Below are 19,208 nucleotides of genomic sequence, written 5' to 3' on the forward strand. Positions count from 1 at the left end.
CCCTACTGTCCCAGCACAAACGGTACCTTTCTTTGCTGCAGAAAGCCTCAGAGCCATGGAAACTTTCATGCCCCCACTGAGGCCCATGGCAGCCTTGGACACCCTGGCAGTCCAAACAATCAAAGTCGGATGCCCGACCACAACCCTCTGTCAACTCTGCTACTCTGCTACAGGAAATCTCCCCTGCACCAGGGACCCAGCTGGGCCACATCGTCTTGGCGTGTTTTCTGGATGGCCGCAACATGTCCCAAGCCAGAAAGATTCCTTGGCCAAGGGGGACAGGGCTGTCCTCAGGGTTGCCCAATGCCAGCCAAGTCTCACAAGTGTCCTGCCCCAACTGGGATCAGTGGGGCAGAACGCTCATGAGAATTGGCCAGAAAATGCCCAGTGAAATTGCTTTGGGCACCACACGTCTGAAGGGCTGCCTCTTGGGCTGGCCTGGGATCACGAGTGGTTGCGTCTGAACCTTGCCAGAAAATCCTTCAGGAGTCCAGCACAGTCGAGGCCAATGTCTCCTGCTCCTCAGCCTCTGGGGCTCCCCTCCCTGGCGCTGGCCGATGGGGCCTGCCAGGTCTGAGGCCTGGGCATGAACCCTCGCCTGCTTTCTCAGCCTTCCATGTCCCGAGTCCTGTCCCTTGGGGCCTCCAACTGGGGAACCCCGAGTCCCACGCCATGACTCCCCCTACCACCCCGGAGCAGACGGTGCCCCTTGGAGCTGCGGAAAAGTCTCAGAGCAGGGAAATTTTTTGCCCCCACTGAGGCTGGCCCCATCCTTGGGTGCCCTGGAGGTCCAAACAATTGGAGACGGACGTCCGGCCACAACCCCTCCCTCAACTCTGCCTGGGAAAGCTCCCCTGTGCCGGGTCCCCTGGCTGGGCCATGTCATCTTGGCACTTCTTCCGGGTGGCTGCGACATGCCCCGAGTGAGGAAGGGACCTCAGCTGTGGTGTACAGGGCAGGCAGCAGGGCTGCCCAACGACGGCCAATTCTCACGAGCGTTCTGCCCAAACCAGGATTGGTTTGGGCAGAACGCTCATGAGAATTAGCCGGAAAATGCCTGGCAAAATCACTTTGGGCACTAGATGTCTGCAGGGCCAACCCCTGGGCATGGCCCTGGATTGTGAGTGGTCTCATCCCAACCCCGCCAGAAAGCCTTCCGGGAGTCCAGCACAGGCTAGGCCAACGCCTCCTGTTCCTCAGCCTCCAGGGGTCCCCTCCCTGCCCCGGCGGATGGGGCCCGTCCCACTCCAAGGCCCAGGCACGAACCCTCGTCTGCTATCTCAGTCTTCCGTGTCCTGTCCCTCGGGGCTTCCAACTGGGGAAATCTGAGTCCCGAGCCAAGACTCCCCCTACCGCACATGGTGCCTTTCTTTGCTGCCGAAAAGCCTCAGAGCCAGGGAAACTTTCGTGCCCCCACTGAGGCCATCCCCAGCATTGAGTGCGCCGGCGGTCCAAAGAATCAGAGACGGACTCCCCACCACAACCCTTCCCTCAACTCTGCTCCAGGAAAGCTCCCATGCGCCTGGGCCCCGGCTGGGCTGTGTAATCTCGGCGCATTTTCCAGGTGGCCACAACACGCCCCGAACCAGAAAGAGCCCTCAGCCATGGGGGACAGGGCAGTCCACAGGTCTGCTCAATGCTGGCCAATTCTCACAAGCGTTCTGCCCAAACCAATCCTGGGATGGCCAGAACGCTCTGGAGAATTGGCCGGAAAACACCCAGAGAACTCACTTCATGTGCCACACATCTGCAGGGCCGCCCTCTGGGCCTGGTCCGGGATCGCGAGTGGTCGTGTCGGAACCCCGCCAGAAAGCTCTCTGGGTGTGTGGCAGAGGCAAGGCCGACAACTCCTCTTCCTCAGCCTCTGGGGGTCCCCTACCTGGTGCTGTCCGATGGGGTCCGGCCCGCCCTGAGACCCGGGCATGAACCCTCGCCTGCTTTCTCAGCCTTCCCTGTCCAAGGTACTGTCCCTCAGGGCCTCCAACTGGGGAACCCCGAGTCCTGCGCCATGAATCGCCCTACCGTCCCATCACAGATGGTGCCTTTCTTTGCTCTAGAAAAGCCTTGGAGTCAGGGAAACTTTCGTGCCCCCACTGAGGTGGGCCCCAGCCTTGGGTGCAAGGACAATCCAAGCAATTGGAGACGGACACCCAGCCACAACCCCTCCCTCAACTCTGCTCCAAGAAAGCTCCCCTGCACCAGGGCCCTTGGCTGGGCCACATAATCTTGTGTTTTCTGGGTGGCGGTGACACAAACTGAGCAAGAAAGGGCCCTCAGCCACGGTGGACAGGGCGTTCCGCAGGGCTGCCCAATGGCGGCCAATTCTCAGGAGGGTTCTGCCCAAACTAATCCCGGTTTGGACAGAACCCTCCTGAGAATTGGCTGGAAAACGCTTGATGAACTCACTTCGGCCGCCGCATGTCTGCAGGGCTGCCCCCTGGGCCTGACCCAGGATTGCGAGTTCTCATGTTTAATCCCTGCCAGAAAGCCCTCTGGGAGCCAGGCGCAGTCGAGGCCAACGCCTCCTGCACCTCAGCCTCTGCGGGTTACCTCCCTGCGCTGGCCGATGGGGCCCGGCCCACCCTGAGGCCCAGGCAGGAACCCTCGCCTGCTTTCTCAGCCTTCCGTGTCCAGGATCCTGTCCCTCGGGGCTTCCTACTGAAGAACCCTGAGTCCCGTGCCAGGACTCTGCCTACTGCCCCGTTCCAAACCGTGTCTTTCAGAGCTGTGGAAAAGCCTTGGAGCCAAGGAAACTTTCGTGCCCCCACTGAGGTCGGCCCCAGCCATGGGCGTCCCGGCAGTCCAAACAATAGGAGACGGACACCCGTCCACAACCCTTCCCTCAACTTGGCTCTGGGAAACCTCCCCTGCACCGGGGCCCCCGCTGGGCTGCATAGTCTTGGCACGTTTTCCGGGCGGCCGTGACATGCCCAGAGCCAGAAAGCACCCTTGGCCATGAGGGACAGGGTCCTGTCCCTTGGGTACTCAGCCACAGGGGACAGGGCTGTCTGCAGGGCTGCCCAATGCCAGCCAATTCTCACAAGTGTTCTGCCCAAACTGATCCCAGTTTGGGCAGAACACTTGTGAGAATTGGCCGGAAAATGCCCAGCAAACTCGCTTCGGTTGCCACACGTCTGTAGGGCTGCCCCCTGGACCTGGCCCGGAATTGCTAGTGGTCATATCCGAACCCCGCCAGAAAGGCCTCTGGGAGTCCGGTGCAGGCAAGGCCTACGCCTCCTCCTCCTCAGCCTCCGGGGGGCCCTTCCTGGCGCTGGCCGATGAGGTCCGTCCTGCCCTGAGGCTTGGGCATGAACCTTCACCTGCTTTCTCAGCCTTCCGTGTCCAGGGTCCTGTCCCTCAGGGCCTCCATCTGGGGAACCCTGAATCCTGCGCCACGAGCTCCCCGACCAGCTCAGCGCAAACGGTGCCTTTCAGAGCTGCGTAAAAGCCTTTGAGCGAGAGATACATTCATTCCCCCACAGAGGCCAGCCCCAACCCTTGGCTCCCCAACCGCCCCAAAATTCAGAGGACAATGCCCAGCAACCACCCCTCCCTCAACTCTGCTCTTGGAAGTCTTCAATGCGCTGGGGACCCCGGGTGGCCCATGTCGTCTTGGTGCATTTCCCCGGTGGCCGCGATATGCCCTGAGTGAGAAAGAGCCCTTGGCCGGGGGGGACAGGGCTGTCAACAGGTCTGCAGGGAGGCCCCATAGGGCCTGGCCTGGGATTGAGAGTGGTCGCGTTCAGACCCCGCCAGAAAGCACTCCAAGAGTCAGGTGCAGTGAGGCAGATGCCTCCTGCTCCTCAGCCTCCGGGGGTCCCCTCCCTGGCTCTGGCCAATGGGGCCTGGCGTGCCCCGAGCCCTGGGCATGAACCGTCACCTGCTTTCTCAGCCTTCTGTGTCCAGGGTCCTTCCTGCGGGGCCTCCAATGGGGGAACTCTGAGTACTGTGCCATGACTCCCCCTAACGCCATAGTGCAAACAGTGCCTTTTGGGGCTGTGAAAAGTCTCTGAGCGAGAGAAACTTTTGTGCCCCCACTGAGGCCAGCCCCAGCCTTGGGCGCCCCAGAGGTCCAAACAATCGGAGGCGGATGCCTGGCCACAACCCCTCCCTCAATTCTGCTCCGGGAAAGATCTCCTGCACTGAGGCCCTGGGTGGGCTGCGTCGTCTTGGAGCCTTTCCCCGGTGGCCAGAACATGCCCACAGCCAGAAAGGGCCCTCAGCCACAGGGTACAGGATGGCCCGCAGGGCTGCCCAACGCTGGCCAATTCTCAGGAGCGTTCTGCCCAAACCGGGATGGAAATTCGAAGGTGGGCGCTTGGCCACAACCCCTCCCTGAACTCTGCTCCAAGAAATCTCCCATGCGCCGGGGCCCCTGGTGGGCTGCATTATCAGTGTGTTTTCTGACAGGCTGGGACATGCCTCGAGCGAGAAAGGGACCTCGGCCACTGGAGACAGGGTGATCCGCAGGACCACACTGACAGTGTAGGAGGGTTCTGCAGGAAGCCGAACATTCCCTGCCAGCAATTTCCTAAGGAGGAAACAGAAAACCTGGGTGATAACATACTCAGACATTGTCTGGCAAGCAGCACCAGAAATTCACCCTAGGGTTCCTGACGCCATGCCTTGGGATGCCATCAGAATACCTCTATCCAGTGGAATTCCCAAAGACTCTCCTTCTGACTTCACCACCCATGAAACTGCAGAGAAAAGATGCCATGCCCAACTCTCTAGATGGTCCACTGCGTGAAACTAGAAAGTCAAGCTTTGCTTTTCAATCGTCCGAGGCTCCTTGGAATCCTTTTGAATGTTCCCTCTACCCTCATTTGAACTCTTTGGATACAAAAGATGAATCCATTCAGATGCATCACCTTGGACAAAGGAGAAGCCATCCTCCAAGCCTCTCTCTGACCACAAACAGCCACCTCACTCTAGATGCCGGCCATTCCACCACAGCCTAGGACCCATGGAATCAGCACTGTTCCATGAAGGAACGCATTCTAGGTCTCAAACACACACCGAGTCCATCTCATCTACCCTTTCAAATCCAAGGGATTGCCCAGGAAAGAGATGTTCCAAATACCACTGTGAGTCAGAAATAAGCAGAGAAAATGAGATCCCCTGCCAGGCCCTCCCTGCAAGGAAACTCAGGAACCCTAGCACCCAGTCTCCATTGCTGACAGCTGCATTAGTGTGACTTTGTTGCTCCACTGGAAATGAGAGAACACCCAGGATGTTTGGGGTGAAAGAGAAGTTTTACCTCCCATGCTGGCGTGGATGTGTCACTGTGCCCCATGGGCCTGCTGTTTTCTCTGAATGCTGATGTCCTGTGACAAGCTGCATGATGGACTCAGACGCTGATTTCCAAACTTCAGGTCTCGTGGCGCCAGAGCGAAGAAGGGTTATCAGGTGCAGATAAGCAGGCGTCTCCCACCTACACCTGCCGACACACCTGCCTACACAGAAGCCTACACACCTGCTCCGATTCCTGGGAGAAGGAGAGACACATGCTTGTTTCTTAAGTGGTCATTCACTTCTTTCGAAAGCCGGCCAATGCCCTTGTTCTTTTTGGAGAAGCAAATAGACTCTTCCAAACAGACACTCAAGTCCTCATTTCCAAAGGCACCATGGGTTGAGTTTGGTTCCCCCAGCTCCAGACCCCAACTAGGATGACCCTCCTGAGTCATCCTGACGGCACATTCCCATCCAACGTGGGGCAAGGGGGCACAGCGCTGACTGAGTGGGGGCCTGGTTCTAGCAGTTCTTACCACCACTCTTGAGCCTGGGGAAACAGAGTCTTCAGATCAACACTCTGTCCTGTAAAAACAAGCTGCAGTGCCTCACATTTCAGGGTTTCACCCAGCACCTCACCACCGCTCTCAGAGCCAGCAGGCTGCACAGACTCCTCTTCTGGTGTGTTTGCCAAGGAGCTTGCTGCTGCCTCCAGTTGTGGCAAGCAGCATTGCCCCACCGCAGCCCACTACGCCCTCCAGCGGTGTGAATCCGCACTGCCAAGCCTTCCACAGAATTCTAATGCACCTCCCAAACCCCCCACAGGTATAAAGCCACACTGGCACTGTCCTTCCAGATTGGGAATTCGACACCACACCTGACGAGTCCACATGCCACTCAGCCAGAAGCGGTGGATTTCGGAGCCGTGGAAAAGCCTCGGAACAAGAGAAACTTTCATAAACCTACTAAGGCCATTCACAACAGTCCGCGCGAGGCAGCTGAAAATTCGAAGGCGGGCGCTCTGCCACAACCCCTCCCTGAACTCTGCTCCAGGAAATTTCCCCTGTGCTGGGGACCCGGGTGGGCCACAATATCGGCGCATTTTCTGACAGGCCGCGACATGCCGTGAGGGACAAAGGGACCTCGGCCACCAGAGACAGGGCAGTCTGCAGGATGGCCCAACGCTGGCGAATGAACACGAGCAACTGCCAACATCAGTCCCGATTTGGGCAGAATGCTCGTGAGAATTGGCCCAAAAACACCTGGCAAACTCGCTTGGGGCACCGCAGGTCCGCAGAGCCACCCTGTGTGCCTGGCCCAGGATCCCAAGTAGTCGAGGCTCGAATGCTCCCAGAAAGTCCTGCCTGAGTCACACTCAGGCGAAACTGATGCCTCCTGCTCCTCAGCCTCCAGTGTGATCAGAGGCGACTTCCAGTTGATAGGTCAGATTCTCTGGGAAGCTGCTGAACACAGAGAGGGGTCTCTAATAGGAAACAGATGAATTAGGAGCTGGTTTGACACAGATGTGGTCAATCCCTGGGCTCTCCCTAGGTCACCTGGGGGCTGAGGTCACTTAGGTTAGTGCTTATTCTCCCTCCCTTCCCTCCATACATATCAAAGCCACAGGAGACTATGGCGCTCCATGTGCCCTGTTCCTGTCCCCTCCTCTGGGGTCCCATGTGGATGTCCTCTCACTGATTCCCCAGCGCCCGTGGACTGGCTGACCTAAGAAAGAACTTGAGGGAGGGGTGCACCTGGCAGTAAAGGGAGGCATGGAGAGGAGTGCAGGTCCCTGCTTCCAAGAAAGGGAGAGAGTAGAGCAGAAGCTGGCAGGAGTCAGGATACAGCCATCCACTCCACCAGGTGAGGAAGTTTATCCAGGCTGAGAGGGGAATTGGAACAACCTCAGCCATAATGTCCCAGGTCCTGAAGGAGACAGCTCCTTCCTCTCAGTTCTGTCAGCTGCTTGTGGGTGGTGCTGTTCCCCTTGGAGAAGGGGCCTAGCCCACGTCCAGGAAGGTGCCAGACCACTTATGGTCATGTGGATGAGAAATTAATGGCGAGAATCCCCATATTAGACTCTGAGTGTTACACTTTCATGTATTTTAACCTGAAAAAAAAAATTTGGTCATAGGTATTCTTGCCAAGAATCATCATTCTACTTTATCAGATCAATAAGTAAGCTGTAGATCCATAATCCAATAGTACTTGCCATGCTTTTGTGAGGGGGAAATTGTTCTCTGTCCTGTGTCTTCCTATTCTCCCCAAGGTATCGCTCTGATTCAACCCAGGGTGGAAATAGGGGGATCTGATCTTCCTTCTTAATAACTTCATCGGTTTTTTCCTCCTCATGAAATTGCTCTAAAAATCAATATCCAAACCACAAGTCAAAGAATCATGATGAGAAATTCAATGCATTATATATATATTATATTATATATATATATATGTGTGTGTGTGTGTGTGTGTGTGTGTATATATATATACATATACACATATATATACACATACATACACACACACACATATATTTTCAATCTTGGGAAAGATTACCTTGAACCTAAAGGGGTGGCCCAAATGCAGCCAGGACCACCCCAAGGGGTCCACACAGGGTTGGGTGTGAGTCCATGTGGGTCAGACCTAAGCTAAGGGTCAGACCTGCCTGGTGCAGGTGACTTGGGGCAGTAGGAGGAAGTGGTACCAGGAGCAGTCCCCTGTGAGCCCCAAGGTGGTGTCTGCACTTCCACCACAGTTTCCGCTAAAGCTAAGGATGGTAGAACCTGGGGCAACAGAGGCCTGGTCTCCTCTTCAGGAAGCCTCAGACAGCATTTCTGCATGTGGGGATTCCTCCGCCTGGCATGAAAGGAGGCAGAACCCATCAGGCCCATCCAGGCTTCCTGTACCCAAGGAGGAGAGGAATTCCCCCTAGACTGTGCTGAGACAGGTGTCTCCCCTCAGAAATAACACGTGATTATATCTGGGTCACACGTGATATATAATGGCATCCCAAATTGTATTATCTTCCATAAAACCTGACTACAGTCCCCATAATACAGTATAGGTCTCTCTATCTGTCGTTGTTCAGTGTGATATACAGATTTCAAGGACAAAGAACCTGCTAGAAATCCCACTTGTGTAGGGGCCGGTCCAGGACCAGGGAGGACACGTGACCCTAAGGTCTGACCTACAGTTGGTGTTAGTGAGAGAGAGGGTAGAGTCGGTGGGCAGCTTTGTATCCCACTTCCACATTTTTCTGTGTTACTTTGAATTATTGCCAGCTGTTCTCACTGCCATGGCAGGTGACACAGCAATGGGCAAACTTTTCTTAGCCCTGGATCTATCCTATTCTCAACCTGGCCTTGTCCACGAGTTGGATTCTCAGTATCAGTCAGGGATCCCCAAGAGCCATTCTGTATCTTTACATAGGAACATGCCTGGGTCCTGGCCTGGCTCTTGCTGGTTCCAAGTAACATATTCAGTCCTGAGCTGATCTCCAGAACTAGGGCCTGCCCAGAGTCACTGACATGGAGGAGGAGTAAAGGGAGGCATGGAGAGGAGTCACTGTCCAAGGAGGCACAGGGCCTATAAAAGGAGAGGAGAGAGGGTGAGGAAGAAAGACCTATTCCTAGGTGGCTCTCCTGAGCTTACTCAGGGTTTGGGGCAGGCCCAGGTCAGGTCCTATGGGGGCTGAGCCTACAGACAGTGACTGAGGAGGGGGACAGAGGACCAGGCTATAGGGAAGATGTCCCAGAGCCCTATCTCCTGATGCCCCACAGATATGCAGGGCTCCCTCAGACCCTGTCATCATCCAAGGGCATAGCCTGCTTTGGACTCCTGAGCAGGCAACTAAGGTTGGAACAAGACACAGAATTCAGAGAAAGAGAGTAGGGTTCTTACCCCCAGCTCACCCCCTTGGCCCTCCAAACTCCTCTTCTGGGTCAAGGGAATGCTGTCTGATATTGGGGCCCCATGGAGGGCCCTGTCATGGCTACAGCCTGCTGTAGACACCTCTAGCTCAGCTTCTAGTAGCCTCTGTGCCTTCCTTCTCCACCATGGTCAGTTCAGAAGGGACATCTCCTCCTGTGAGGCAGGGAGGCCTGTAGCTCACATGGACCAGGAGTGAGCCAGGGGAGGCACGGTTCCATGTTCTGTTGAAACTTGGTGCCCCATCCCCACTCTATCCTTTCCTGGTTGTCTTGGAAGCTGGGCTCTGGGGCTTGGACCCCATGGGTCTGAGAGAAAGGTGCATTCGAGGAGGATTCCAGGAGCAGGGATGCATAGTGACTCCCACATTGACTGACACTGGGGACTTTGGACTGGTATACACCAAATGTGAAGGTCACTCTTGTTGGATGTGTCATGAAAAGCTGACAGGCGCTGACATCAGTCCATGTCCCACACATTGTGATGACTCTCCTTTCCATGAGCTTGAGAGGCAGGATGGCTCAGGTCCCCATGGCATGGGTGATACCCTGATCCACCATGTGGTGATTCTCCACACTTCCAGAGGGCAGATGCAAGAACTCTGATCATTTCTGTCTCATGTCCTGTACACAGAAGCTGTAGAGACTGAATAAGAACTGTGACTCTCTCCTGTTAAGTACAGTGCTCCGGAGCCCAGACTGTCTCTGGGTGCCAATCTATCCTTAGTGCTGGCATAGATCTGGACATGGGGTGGGAGCTCGACAATGCTGGAGGAAGAAACCCACATGCAACACTAACCTCTCAGACTCTAAACATGAGAGTAACGGTTGAGAATCCCACACCTTCCCTTGCCCCCCAGACACATGCGGTCATCAGTCATCACATGATCAAGTCACTAGCAACTTAACCCATCACATAATGGAAGCAATGATTATTAGTGAATTCCTGGGAAAATAGACTGGAACAGGTATGATGTGCTTACTGAGGAGGGAGGTGAGGATAAGGAGTGTGAGGTCTGGGTGGTGTCAGGACAGGGTCTTGAGGCACACACAGTGGTGGAGTGTTTGAAGAAAGTCTGAGAAGTGTTGACCCTCCTCCTGTCTGAACATGGCTTTACAGGGTCGGCTATCTTGGATCACACACAAGTCAGGCCAGGGTCAACCCTCCCCATACATCTCCCTGGTAATGGGAAGATAGGACAGACCTGAACAGCTGTGTGGAGGGTCCCCCTTGGCAGGACAGGCTGGATAATGGTAGCTAGAAGCAGAATCTTGGTGACAGCCCTGCACTGTCCCAGCCTTTAGAGCAGATATGGTGGGTGTCTGAGCACATGGACCTCAGGAGGGAACACCTCCTGAGGGGGAGGATGACTTCATGTGCTGATCTTTCCAGGGTCCCACTTTGCCATGAGGTGAGAGCAGAAGGGAAATGTGAACATAAGGGAACACACTAGGGAAGTGGACACAGTCCAGGGGACAGGAGGGAGCGGTACCAGCCCAGGTGGTTTTGTTCTCAGTTCCTCATCACTGAGATCCCTGAGAAAGTACTCTCTCCTCACCGTACACCAACTCATGCAGCTTTGGTCTAAGTGGCATTCATCAGGTAGCCTTGTTCCACATGGCAGTCATGATGTGATCTTCATTTGCATCATGTGGGTCCACACCACACAATGTTGCTTGGAACCCACTTGTATGTGAGAACGTATACTCCATCCATGATTTCCATGCATGGGGGACAATTTTACCTCATTGTCCAGTGCAGAGGCCAGTCTTTCTTCCTGGTTGGCCAGGCATGAGGGCTAAATTTCTCTACCTGGAGTAATAATGTGGGGGCTTCTTCCTTGTCATTATGCATTTGCCATGGTTACTGGCAGGGAGTGGCTCCCATCACAGTGTCCATTACCCTGTCCATCTTCCTGAGAGGCCTCACTCCTCTGATAATGCGGGGCTGACCTTGGGTGGGAGAGAATGCTACGATGCAGTGTTCTTTTTGGCTGCTGTGTTAGAATCATTCCAACAGACAAGACCAAGTTTCACCTTCCCACAGGGTCTGAGTGGACAGGACCCCATTCCAGGGAGCTCAGGTGAGCTGGAAGATTCTGGGCTCTAGTCCTGGACAGTTGGGTGAAGGAGTGGACTCTGACCACCATATGGATATGAGTGGTAATTACCATGGACAGATGGTTCTTTCCATTTGTCCTCATACCAAATCCCTCTGCTTCCAAACATACCCAGGCCCAGATAATCTCAGGAGCCCCAAATCAACCCTGTACACCTTGTGCAGATACTGCCAAAGTGTGGGTGTCTAGGGAGGTCTGGGGACTTTGGATTTGGGGACCTGAGTCAGACCTGCACCCTCATATGTGCACAGACCTCCTGGGGCTGGAGGAGAGTGTAACCCAGACAGAGAAGGGGTTTATGTCTCAGTTCCCTGTCTGCCTGTATCACTGTGAGAATCAGCACTGCTATCCAACACGTGACAGTAATAGTCAGCCTCGTCCTCAGCCTGGGCCCCACTGATGGTCAGGGTGGCCGTGTTCCCAGAGCCGGTGCCTGAAAATCGCTCAGGAGTCCCTGAGGGCCGTTTGTTGCTGTTATAGATGATCAGCACAGGGGTCTGGCCTGGCTGCTGCTGGTACCAGTAAACATGTTTACTTCCAATGTTGTTTCCCGTACATGTGACCTGGGCCGTCTGCCCCAGGGCCACTGACACAGATGGGGGCTGAGTCAGCACATAGGAGGCCATAGAACCTGGAAGAAAGAAAAGGAGTGTTAGGTTTTCAGCTCTGGGTCTCATCCCCAGAAGATCGTCACCTGGCTTGAGCTCCAGGGATTCTCACTGCTCTGTTTTCACCCTCCCAGCATCTCAGCTCCCGAAGCCCATGGATCTGCCTGGTGGATGGATTCTTTGCCCAAAAGAAATCATCCTCAGTCAGAACCACTGAACACTTGGGGGTATAACACCCAGTCTCTCATCCTGCAGCAGGTTTATGTCCATCCTTTCCCCAACAAGCAGCTCCCTGCTGAGCTCAGAGTCAGATCCTTGGGGCTGCAGAGGGTCTGAGCCTGGGTGTAGCACCTGTGCAGTGAGCAAGGAGGCCAAGGAGGAGAGGTGTCCAGGCCATGGTGGAGGTGACCCAATTCTGCTCCCCAAGTCCTTTGGTGGGGCCAGACTTTTGATATCCTCTAGCTGGAGGGACAGGAAGGTCATGCAAATCAGCTGGGGCTCAGGGGCTGCTGCTGAGGAGGCTTGTGGTTTCAGAGAAGGGCTCATCCCCAAGGGACACAGAGAGGAGGGCAAACCCTTAAGACCCACCTTCAGCCCTGGGGATCCTGCTTCATACCCTGATCAATAGTCTGGGGTGCCCAACTCCAGCCCTCTTCATGTCCTGACCTCACTCCTGGACTGGTCTGTCCTGGCTGAGCACTGAGGTGGAGTCTGCATTTTCTGAGCCCACGACATCATGTTTCCTCTGCAGGTACCAGGAGGCTTAAGTCAGTGAAGTGCCTAAGTCATATATACATCTGTTGGAGAGCATCAGAACCCGAACAAAAGTTTTCCTTTGCCAAGCACACGTGGAGTTTTAAAGAGTCATTGAAGGCCTGCTATAGGTGTGAGTCCTGAAGGCTGGTCATAGACACTGTGCCATATCCCCAGGGTGCACTGCATCCCGGGCGACTGAGCTTGAGCACAGATTGACAGTGACTGAGTGTAGCAGAAATGTGCTGGGTGAGGAGGCATGAAGCCTCAGAGCAGTACTAGAGACAGACAAATTCATCAGGATACAGCTCTGAGAGCCCCCGAGTCAGAATTTTACATCAGAGTCAAAGGTGATAGTGTAGAAAACCCTCACCTTTCCTTCTGGTTCCAGGTCCTGGTGAACAACCCTCTCTGTTAGAACTCCTGATGCCCAGACCCTCCCCATGGCCCCGTGGCGGCCAGTTGATCTCTGCTTCCCCCTGGTGGTTCCTCTCCTGGAGGTGCAGGGATGTCTTTTGGTCCACGTGGAGATTCAGAACCCACTGCTCACATCCTGATTCCCTATCCATGGACTGCTGGACTAAGGGAGGTATACTCTACTCTGTGTGGCCCCTCCCACTTTCATGGCCAAATTGTAGGAGATCCGAGTATCCATGAAAATAGGAACAGGCCCATGTGAAGGGGAGGAGACAGGACCCATCTGAAGTATCACTGCTTCTACCACTGGGATGGTGGGTCGTCGTGGATGTGGTTCTGGACTGGGAACTGGCGAAGTAGGACTCAGAGCTTTTTCTTACTGAACCTGGTGGCTGGTGCACGAAAACAGGGCAGTGGTGGCTATAGCTCCAAAGATAGACACAGGAGCACACTCACCTGGCAAATAATTTATTTAAACCCACTTTGGTTTGGCAGACTTTCCATCCTGGGAAATGTTTGTGAAGAAGACAGTTCCTCTCTCAGAGTTTCCATGTTGTGGGTGGGGTGGCATAATGGACACACTTGTTTTGGTGAGACAATAGACAGTCTCTTCCAACTTTTACCTGGGTCCTGTCTTCCATATTCATTTGGAAACCAAAAGCATTGCTATTCCCATGTCCTTCTTGGTCAGCACTGACCTTGTGCTCAGGACTGGCCAATGGCTATGTCATTCATCTGGTGATCTTTCTGGTGATCTTGTTCTCATGAAGTAAGGAAACACACCAGATATATGGAGTGCCTTTCCTCTTGAAATGGGTGTGAGAGCTGGAGTTGCAGTAGTCATGTGAACTCTGTTGTCAGCAAGATTGAAAAGCAAGAATGAATAGCTGATGTGCTGAGAGAAAAAGTGAGTAGATTTGGGACCTTGAATTGGAGAGTATCTTGGAAGGTAGGCTTCTGTCTCCAGAGTTTGTTAGGAGGGAATTTGTCTGTTCCTGCCTTTGATTATAATTTGTATGTTTTCTGTTAAAGTTTTGTGACCAGTAGGGAAATAATGCCACTAATCAATGAACTGATCAAATAATGATAGGGAAAAACCATTGAGTAGTAGGAAATATGCAGACAATTAAGTTGGATATCAGGCAAAATGTTACTGTGTGGGGAGAGGTTGGAAGAGGCCACTCTGGGGAGGTGACACTGGAGCTCCTGTCAGGGTGAGAGGAAATTAAGGGCATGGACATGTGTTTAGGGACAGCAGAGTCAGTCTCTGTGGGGAATATTCCTGTTTGTCTGAGGCCAAAGTGACAATGAGAATCTAAAGTGTCTGTGATCTAAAGCTTGTCAGTTTCAAGGTAATATTCTCTTATATTATCATAGAAGTTAAAAATTCTGAGTAATGTGTTGTCAGAATTCATTTTGGTGTTTGTTTCTGGTTTTGGTGTATCACATGAGTGGTTCTTATGTGAAAAGGAGCAAACTGAAGTGGAAGCAACAGCCTTTTTGTAGCTGATGGTCATTGTGCTCACCTGCTGGGTTGTCAGTCTTTCTCTAATGAAGGGATGTTGGATTTGTCAAATGTTCTGTCTGCATCAATTGAGATAATCATGTGAGTTTGGTATTTTATTCCCTTGATATGATGTATTCTACTAATTGTTTTTGTATGTTCAAACCCTTTGTATTTTTACAATAAATCCCTTTTGTTCATGGTGTCTAATTCTTTCTCTATGTTGTTGGATTAATTTTGATAGTGTTTTGTTGAGGATTTCCATGCCTGTACTTGTAAGAGACAGTGATCTAAAGTTTTTCATTGATGTGTACTTTTGGTATTGGTGTAACAGTAGCTACATGAAATGAATTGGGAAGTCTACCACATTCATTTATTTTTTGGGACAGCTGGTGAAGAATTCCTATTACAGTTGAGTTTCGAACAAAGCAGGTGTTAGGGGTGCTGACATAGGTGCAGTCTAAAATCTTCATATAGCTTTTGACTCCCCCAAACCTTAACTACTAATAGCCTATATTGACCGTAAACCTTAGTGACAGCATACACAGTGTATTAACACATATTTTATATGTTACATGTATTATATATTGTATTCTCAAAAAAAAGTGAGTCCAAAAGAAAATGTTATGAAGAAGAAATTTAGGAAAATTAGGATCACTGGTGCTGATGTGTGGGGCCCTTGCAGCCCCTGGCTGGATAGCCCCATGTGAGGATGGACACTGTGCTGACCCTGTGCACAGCCAAGTCCTCAGCCAAGAACCTCAATGGACATATGGTTAATGCACAAGTACTGGTGCATGGTCACCAACCTGCCCTATCAATATAGCAAACAGACGTGAACTGCACTGAGCTCTTGGACCTGCAAGCTCCCTCCACTGAGTGGGGTTCATGGAGCCTGACCTTCCCTTGTGACCAGTTGGAGAGGCAGCGGGCGCAGGCAGGGAGTCATGTGCAGATTGAAGAGCTCACCACTGGCTCTCAGGTCAAATCCATAAGTACAGCAACATTTGCGTGAATAGGGAGGACACCCACTGCCTGTGGAAGGAGATGGAAGCCCAGCCCAAGGGATGGAGCATGCTGGGAAATGCCATCAAATGGACCTTCACCAAGTTCCATATTGACCAGAAGGCTGTGTGGTGATGTGGTATGTCTCATGGAAGGGTTTTGGTAATAAAGAAGGACCTTCTTTGCTCCCTGTAGCTCACAGGTGTGACCCCTCACCAGGGACTATGTCCCCTCAAGGCATTCCACGACCTGCCCTTACTGTCTCCCTGGAAACTAGGCTTCTGCTCTGGGGTAGTCCCTGGATCCGGTAGGTACCCTCTACTGGAGGAATGTCCATCTACCTGTTTGGTTGCTCAGCACTCCTATTCCTGGCTGTCTTCTCGGAATAAAACACAAATTTTGGGAAAAAGCATGAATAAGAGAAAATATATTTACTTTACTATCATGTAAACTCTTGTGAGTAACTGGATTTGACCAACTCAGCCCATGTTGTTCAAGTCCCACTGTGTGCCTCTCCTGTTGGTTCTGTCTGGAGAACACTAACGAACACACCTCATTAGATATAACTCTTTGTTCTTAAGAGGTTTTAGTTCGCTGTTGCTTCAAGTTTTACTGGACCAATCTGCCTTCCTAAAGTCTACTTTCCAGTGATTTCATATTACCTCACATAGAACAAGGACTGTTTAATATGTTCTTCTCACCCACCCCTGACTTTGGGCTATGGTGGTCATGAGTTTAATTCTGAGATTCATCATGAGCCAGAAAATGTTGTTATTATGTTTGGCTTCACACAGTGATCATTCAGAGACATTTCTATGTTTGTCCAGGTAGTTCCCCAAGGTGATGCTCTTCATCCCTTTGTGTGGAGTCACATTGCTGTCTGAGAGACTGTTCCTCTGTGCAAGAGGCATCTGTCACTCACTGCTGTAGTGAGCGTCTGTGGGTGATCAGTTATGTTATGTTCTGCAGGCTGAGAGTTTTATCTTGCTTCATTTTTGAAAGATATTTTCATTGGATAATAAATTTCAGGTGGACAGATTTTTCTTTTTTAAACATATATAAATATATTTAAAGATATTATTAATTTGAGAGGGAGAGAGAGTGTGTACAAGTTGGCGGAGGGCCGGAGGGAGAGCTAGAAGCAGACTTCCTGCTGAGCAGGCAGTGGGACAAAAGCCTTGATCCTGGGACTCTAGGATCATGACCTGAGCCAAAGGCAGAAGCTTAATTGATAAAGCCACCCAGGTCCCCCTACAGATACATAGTTTAAAACCTTTGTTTTAAAAGACATTTATCCATGGTCATCTTGCTTGCTTTGCTTGTAGTAAGAACCTGCTCTCGCCATATTTATTCCTCTGCAGATGATCTGCACATTCTCCCTGGCTACCTCACAGATGACTCTTCCACACTGATGTTCAGCAATGTGGGTGTGACATGATGACAGTGTCGGTGCTTCATGGTTCCCATGCTTGAGCTTTGATGAACTTCTTGAATATGTACATCAGTTATTGTTTTCACCAAATTTGTAACATTTGTGTCCAATATCTCTTTAGGCATATTTTCTCTTCCCTCCTGTCTGTCTTTTCTGCTTGGGGGCTCCAGTTACAAGCATAGTGGGCTGCATGAGGTGATCCCACAGCCAACTGAGGCTCTGTTCACCTCCTACAGTCTTTTAAAAATATTTTTGCCTTATTTCAGTTTGAATGGTAACTACTTTGACATCATTGAATTTGGAATCTCATTCTGCAGGAACTAATCTGTTGTCAGTGTGACCCTGTGCATTTTTACTCTCGGATGCTGCAGTTTTCATCTCAGAGGTGAGATGTGGCCCTGTACAAAGGTCGCCCACATCTGCACTGAACGTGTTCGTGCCTCTTCAAACAAATAGAATCTCACTCAATGGCAACTCTTATGTTGTTCATCATCTTATGTTGTACATCCTCTTCAGAGCCCACCTGCAGAGCAGGGAAGAGGGAGAAGCCTGTGGACCTCAGACCTGGAGACCTGGGTCACACCTGCTCACTGCTTTGTGCACAGGCCTCCTGGGGCTGGAGGATGGTGCGACTCAGATGGAGAAGGGGTCTGTGTCTCAGTTCCCCATCTGCTTGTGTCACTGTGAGCAGTATCCCTACTACTGTCATATGCCCAGTAATAGTCAGTAATAGTCAGTAATAGTCAGCCTCATCCTCAGCCCGGGCCCCGCTGATGGTCAGGGTGGCCATGTTCCCTGAGTTGGAGCCAGAGAACCTGTCAGGGATTCCTGAGGGCCGGTTGCTATCACTATATATAATTGTCATGGGTGTCTGTCCCAGCTTCAGTTGTTGCCAGGAAACATATATTCCTCCAATGTTGTCTCCACTGCAGGTGATGCTGGCCGTCTGTCCCAGGTTCACCGACATTGAGGGAGGCTGAGTCAGCACGTAGGCAGACATAGAACCTGCAAGAGAGAAAAGGAGAGGTGGCTTTCAAATTTGGGTCTCATCTTTAGGAAGCCCCCACCCATGTGACCTAGACTGATGTTTAGGGACACCCTGGGAATACAGGGAACCCCTCCTATTAGTGTCAGCCCCTGGGACCCCTGGGTCTGGATGGTGGCTGGAGCCTTTGAACAAAGAGGACCATGACCCTCTTTCCCTGGGCAGGTGCAGCCCCTCAGGACTCACACAGAGCCCTCCAGCCCTTCATCCTGCAGCTGGGTCCTGAGCATCCTGACTGCCATAGGCAAGCCCCACTGAGCTCAGTTTCAGGGTCAGGCTTGTGACAGTTTTGTGGGTCTGGGTGAGTATGAGCCTGGGCTCAGCACCTGTGCAGTGAGCCAGGAATCCAAGGAGGAGAGGCGTCCGGGCCATGGTAGAGGTGCCCCAATTCTGGTCCCTGATGCCCTAGGCTGGTACATTCCTTCCTAGGCCTCTTATCTCCTTGTTGGAAATACTTGCAGGTTATGCAAATTAGCCAGTGTAGCTGCTGATGAGTGTTGTGGTTTCAGAAAAGGTTCAGCCCCAAGGGACAGAAGGGGTGGATCCTTCAGACCTAATTCAGCCCAAAGGATTCTGCTTCACCCACTTGTCCCACAGTTGGTTCTGAAATCCCCTTCCTGATTTTGTCCTGTTCTTGCTTTTTCCATAAGAAGCTTAGATCTTTGCAATTTCTGCTCAGATCCCTGTTTGTGACCATGAAGAATGAGAACTCTTCACTTTCTAAGCACACATGGAGTTTGTGGGAGCCATTGAGGTGCTGTAGGTGATGTACTCAGGAAGAGCTCCTAGGGCAGGTCATAGATTCTGTGGCTCAGTCTCCCCAGTGTGCACTCAGTTCTTGGGATACGTGCAGTGCTTGAGCGAGGCTTGACAGTGTCTGGGTTTTAGCAGAAATGGGCTGGGCTACAGAGGACCTGTGCAAGAGACAGGCAAATTCTAGAAGAGCCAGATCTGAGTGACACCGAGCCAGAATTTTATGTCAGTGGTAAAACTGACACTACAAAAAGCTTATAAATTTCCCCTTAGGTCTCAGACCCCTTAGGTCTCCCTAATGTCTAGGCATACCGCAGGTTCAGGAGACTTTGTCAGGTGATCTCTACTGCCCCCTGGAGTCCACTCCACATGCTGCTGGAGGTGCAAGAATTCCTTTGTCCAGAGTTGAAATTCTG

The 19,208-nt window shown here is 52.1% G+C and overlaps 2 protein-coding genes and 2 gene segments (V, D, J or C); all 4 read right to left on the reverse strand.

Annotated features, from left to right (window-relative positions):
* LOC116571641 (immunoglobulin lambda-1 light chain-like) overlaps positions 1-19,208 on the reverse strand; it is a 1,068,967-nt gene that overhangs the window by 629,335 nt on the left and 420,424 nt on the right. The window lies entirely within an intron of this gene.
* Positions 1-19,208, reverse strand: part of LOC116571638 (immunoglobulin lambda-1 light chain-like) — a 1,139,351-nt gene that overhangs the window by 600,489 nt on the left and 519,654 nt on the right. The window lies entirely within an intron of this gene.
* On the reverse strand, positions 1,350-12,337 carry LOC116572251. The segment is given in 4 exon segments: positions 1,350-1,386; positions 9,786-9,792; positions 11,619-11,906; positions 12,235-12,337. Coding segments are annotated over 4 exon segments (378 nt in total).
* Positions 17,692-18,432, reverse strand: LOC116571651. The segment is given in 2 exon segments: positions 17,692-17,999; positions 18,366-18,432. Coding segments are annotated over 2 exon segments (318 nt in total).

The sequence above is a fragment of the Mustela erminea genome, chromosome 13 (assembly GCF_009829155.1).
Source record: "Mustela erminea isolate mMusErm1 chromosome 13, mMusErm1.Pri, whole genome shotgun sequence".
NCBI lineage: Eukaryota > Metazoa > Chordata > Mammalia > Carnivora > Mustelidae > Mustela > Mustela erminea.